Consider the following 4229-nt stretch of genomic DNA (forward strand, 5'->3'; position numbering starts at 1 on the left):
TTAATTCCGACTCAAATTTTAAACCCAATCATTTTGCCAATTCTATCTATATATCATATAATATAGAGTATTAAAATTTATTAAAGCCCTTTTTTGACAAATAGAAACAAAAATCATATACATCCAATCACTGAAGTCCAAAATAATTGCCATTTTTGGATTTATATCAAAACCAAAATTTTCAATCCTTACTACTCAATAACTTGTTTGCGGGCCTAGGCCCCATGACAATATTATACTTCTTGAATTTGTGGAGGTCATTTAAGGTACTTAGATTATTGCTACCTATGACTCAGGGTTGGCTCTAGGTAACACTCCAAAAGTTCCCATTCTTCCTTCAATTCTATCATACTCTTGCCATCTTCACTTTCATCATAAGATTAAGAGCAATATAGGTGCTTCATGTGATGTCTATTGTTCCCACTCACATTGGATTAGAAATGGATTAAAATAGGCTAATCCTTCAGGAACAAGCATATGACTGTACAATCATCAACCTTGAAACCACATTTTTGTCTCCAAGCCTCAACAGCATGCTTGACTAACAATTTTGCTGCCATGGACCTCTTTGGTGCTGAAGCAACTATGTTTATCACTTCATTGTTTGTTAGCACACTCCATACCTGTAAGAAAGAGAAATTTGGATTTGGACCCTTAATCACATGCATGTAAAACATAATTCTTGCTTGAATTTAATTCATGTGGAAACTAAATACCAAGTTCATTGGGCCTTGATTATTTACTTTCTTGCTCTATTTGATCAAATATTTGCATGTAAGAATTGAACATTAATTTAAATGCTAACTAACAATGATTATTATGTAACTAATTATTCAAGATCCAAAATTCAAAGTTGACATTTTGATGTGAAAATACTTACCCCATCAGTAGCCAAAACCACAAATTCATCCTGCTTGGTAAGTTTTCTGCAAGACACATCAGGGACTGAGATTAGGCCATAGGTTTTTAGGCAAAAATTTCCAAAGGCTCTTGACATAGCCAATCCAGGGCTATCCTCTGTAGGCATCCACATTCTTTTTACTGCTGGATCTTCTGCTACTGCAAAAACTCTACCACCAGAATTAATGATTCTTGAAGCTTCACCTGAGTGACATTCAAGAACAAAAGCTAGTTAGACATAGACACAGGGAACGTTTGGATAGAGTTTTCAAGGAACTTATTTGAGCGTCATGAAAGTAGCTTTTGACTTCCAATAAACTTTTAACTTACTTCAATAAGCTTGTAGAGGTGCTTATCAAAATAAGTTTTTTATTTTTATAAAGACATAATTTAGGTGTAGTACCATAAGCACTTATGGTATTGTTCTTCAATTCTTCAATTAGAATTGAAGTTTTACTGAGATAAAATATAAAAAATGCCTATGTATTACACCTGACTTTTGTCCTTTTTTTTTAACTTATAAATAAGCTCTCGTGTGATAATTTTGTATCAAATAAGATAGTAAGTCAATAGTCAATATTGGAACTTGGAACTGAGATCAATAGTCAATATTAAGACCTACTTGGAATATCTGGAGTCAAGTCAACAGTAAGTTGAACAGGAACAAGATTGTTGTCATCTGATCTTGAGCAAAGAACTGCACGAGAATCGCCCAAATTTCCAACTATCAATTGGTCACCCTGAAATTTAACAAGGGAAAAAAAATGTGGTTATAACAATCTTGCACAAAAACCTGATACTAACAAGTAGGTAATGCAATTGTGAATTTCTAACTATACCTGTTTAATTATAGTTACAGCAGTGCTACCGCCACGAAAGCCATCGGTGTCGATGTTCCTAGCAAGGTCTTCGTCCATTTCCTTGAAGGAATTCAAAAAGGTTCCCTCCCATGAAGCAAAGGACATGTTTTGGTTATCCTCACAATGGCTACCTATGTTTGTAGCATTGGCATCATAGTTTTCGAGGACCTTTTGTTGTGACTGTTTGATTGATGCCGAGAGCTTTGAAGGTAGATTGTCACGTACATAGCGTGCAAACTTGTGTCCTATAGGACCATGACCATCAAACACACCACAAAATACCATGTCCTTTTTTCCAATCAAGCCCTAAAACGTATCATATCGAACATTTACTTGAATGCTACTGGTCAAAACACATTGAGAGAATTTCAATCATGAAGTTAAATGTGATTATCGACGTTAGAAACATGGAACTTTACTATCTTAAGGCTCATGCTAATAGATGGTTAATGAAGAGGAATCATAGTAGCAAAACTAGCGTTAAAACAGTAAAAGTCCAATGGTGAACACAAGCAGCTAATTAACTCTTCAACACTTAATAAATCATTTTAATATTTAACTTAAGGAAAATAATATTTTTTTATTATGAATGGCAAATTATAGGATTAAGTAAACTATGGTACAAAATACAGAGAAGCATAAAATTCATAGACTCCATATTCCACAATCCAGTTAGCAATCAATCATTAGTTTTTCCATCGTTAAAAGGCAGAGTATGGATAGTCGAGTCAAATGATGAACCGTGAAGAATAAATAGGAAGGAAAAGTCGGGAAAGCCAACTCATGTTTGCATGAACTGATAATTACTTTAAAAATTTAAAAAATCATTGTAAAGTGTACCTATAAATGAATAAATCCGTGAAGTTCAAAAACAGAAAACAGGACAATTAATGCAATCGAACAAAAACCAATAAAAAACAATCCATTATTGAGAAGAGGAAACAAGCTCAGAGAAGACTATAAATTATTTTTATAATATAATAATTTATGTTATAAATTTAACTATAAAATTTACTAGAATATGCTAAATAAACTATTTTAATAAATTATAAAAATCAACTAAAAATATATTTTTATAAATCATAATTTATTTGTTAATTTATTCATAATTTATTTCAAATAATCTCTTATTCATATAAAATAAAATAAAACAAATTGAAGGAAATGGAAAGAGAAAATGAAAGAAAATCTGAAAACATGCAGATATATGAAGAATCTTACCTCCCAAACTGTGAATGCATCTTGATTAACTCCTTTGGTACCCTTTTGGCTATACATTGATACAAACTTAGAGGATCCTCTTAACATGACCCGAGCCCCACCATGTTTACATGCAACATCATAAACATGATGCACCTTGCAATCGAACGAAATATGACAGCTGCAACAGCCCCCCATATCTTACATGCCAAACAAAAATTTCCAAAATATGAAGTGGGCCCCACAAATTTCCAAAGAATACCCAATAAATTTCCAGAGAAAACTTGTGAGAAAGTGAAGGGAAAATGGGACTTCTCAAGACCAAAGAGGTTGATAGAGGCTTTGGAAGGAAGTGGGGAAATGGTAAAATGTGCATGCAAGGAGTTGAAGGAAAGGAAAAGGTTGTGTTTTTGAGAAAAGAAGGATGATTAAACCTTGATTTTGGATACAAAATTGTTCATGCTTTTGTCTTTTATCTCTATGAGTTCAGTTTGTTCGTGTGTAGTTGTCGCGATGAGCCTATTTGGATTAAGTATCGTAATTGAGTTGGTTCAATTTTATTTTAGATTAATATTGTTATAAGCTGACTTAATACTATTTTTGTAGGTAATATTGGATTGGAAACTTACTCTGACAGGTCTATTTTGATTGTTTTTTGCATAAGGACATAAGGATAGAAGAAATGAAACGATGTGGTGCAGAAAACAAACTATATATATATATATATATATATCTTTGTATATGTCCCTTTATTATGAGGTAACATGAGATCTAAAATGAGTTTTCATTTATTCGACAATAAATGTATTTACTAACAAAATTTAAGATAATACTTCTTTTAAATATGTTAATAAAACTTTGATTTCCAATCATTTGTATGAAAAAAAATTATTAAAAGTAAAATAAAATACTTTATTGATCTTTATACATTTAAAAATGTCATGATGTAAAAAGATTAATATATCTTAAAATAATTTTTAACAAGTTAAACTGATAAATAATTAAAAAATTACGGACTTCAAATAAAAAAAAATCTAAATTTAAAGAAATCCATAATAAATTTAGATTTTTTTACATGATATTTAAAAATGTTATATGCCAAAATGTAAAAATAATGTTAAACTAAAAACTCGTTAGCTGTTTCATAATTTATTCACTACATGTAACGTTTTGGAATTATGTCTAATGCAAACATTACGCAAAATTTGGAAAGTCAGTACACTAAGTAAAATAGTAATATTCATGTAGTATCTTTTACTTAATGCAATT

The 4229-nt window shown here is 31.0% G+C and overlaps 1 protein-coding gene across 1 annotated transcript; it reads right to left on the reverse strand.

Annotated features, from left to right (window-relative positions):
- Positions 1 to 455: 455 nt before the first annotated feature.
- Positions 456 to 3158, reverse strand: LOC113850952 (probable protein phosphatase 2C 65). The gene is made up of 5 exons (XM_027481458.1): positions 2982 to 3158; positions 1740 to 2066; positions 1523 to 1640; positions 881 to 1104; positions 456 to 623 (listed from the first exon to the last, which is right to left on the reverse strand). The coding sequence occupies exons 1-5, from the start codon at positions 3156 to 3158 to the stop codon at positions 456 to 458; spliced, it is 1014 nt and encodes a 337-aa protein (XP_027337259.1).
- Positions 3159 to 4229: the final 1071 nt, after the last annotated feature.

The sequence above is a fragment of the Abrus precatorius genome, unplaced genomic scaffold, assembly GCF_003935025.1.
Source record: "Abrus precatorius isolate BTA unplaced genomic scaffold, Abrus_2018 Scaffold9, whole genome shotgun sequence".
Taxonomy (NCBI): domain Eukaryota; kingdom Viridiplantae; phylum Streptophyta; class Magnoliopsida; order Fabales; family Fabaceae; genus Abrus; species Abrus precatorius.

Coding starts and splice junctions, on each gene's coding strand:
- LOC113850952 (XM_027481458.1), bottom strand. CDS start 3,158: ATGGGGGGCTGTTGCAGCTGTCATATTTCGTTCGATTGCAAGGTGCAT. Junction 2,067..2,981: donor ATGCATTCACAGTTTGGGAG/GTAAGATTCTTC, acceptor GATACGTTTTAG/GGCTTGATTGGAAAAAAGGA. Junction 1,105..1,522: donor CTTGACTCCAGATATTCCAA/GTAGGTCTTAAT, acceptor AATGTCACTCAG/GTGAAGCTTCAAGAATCATT.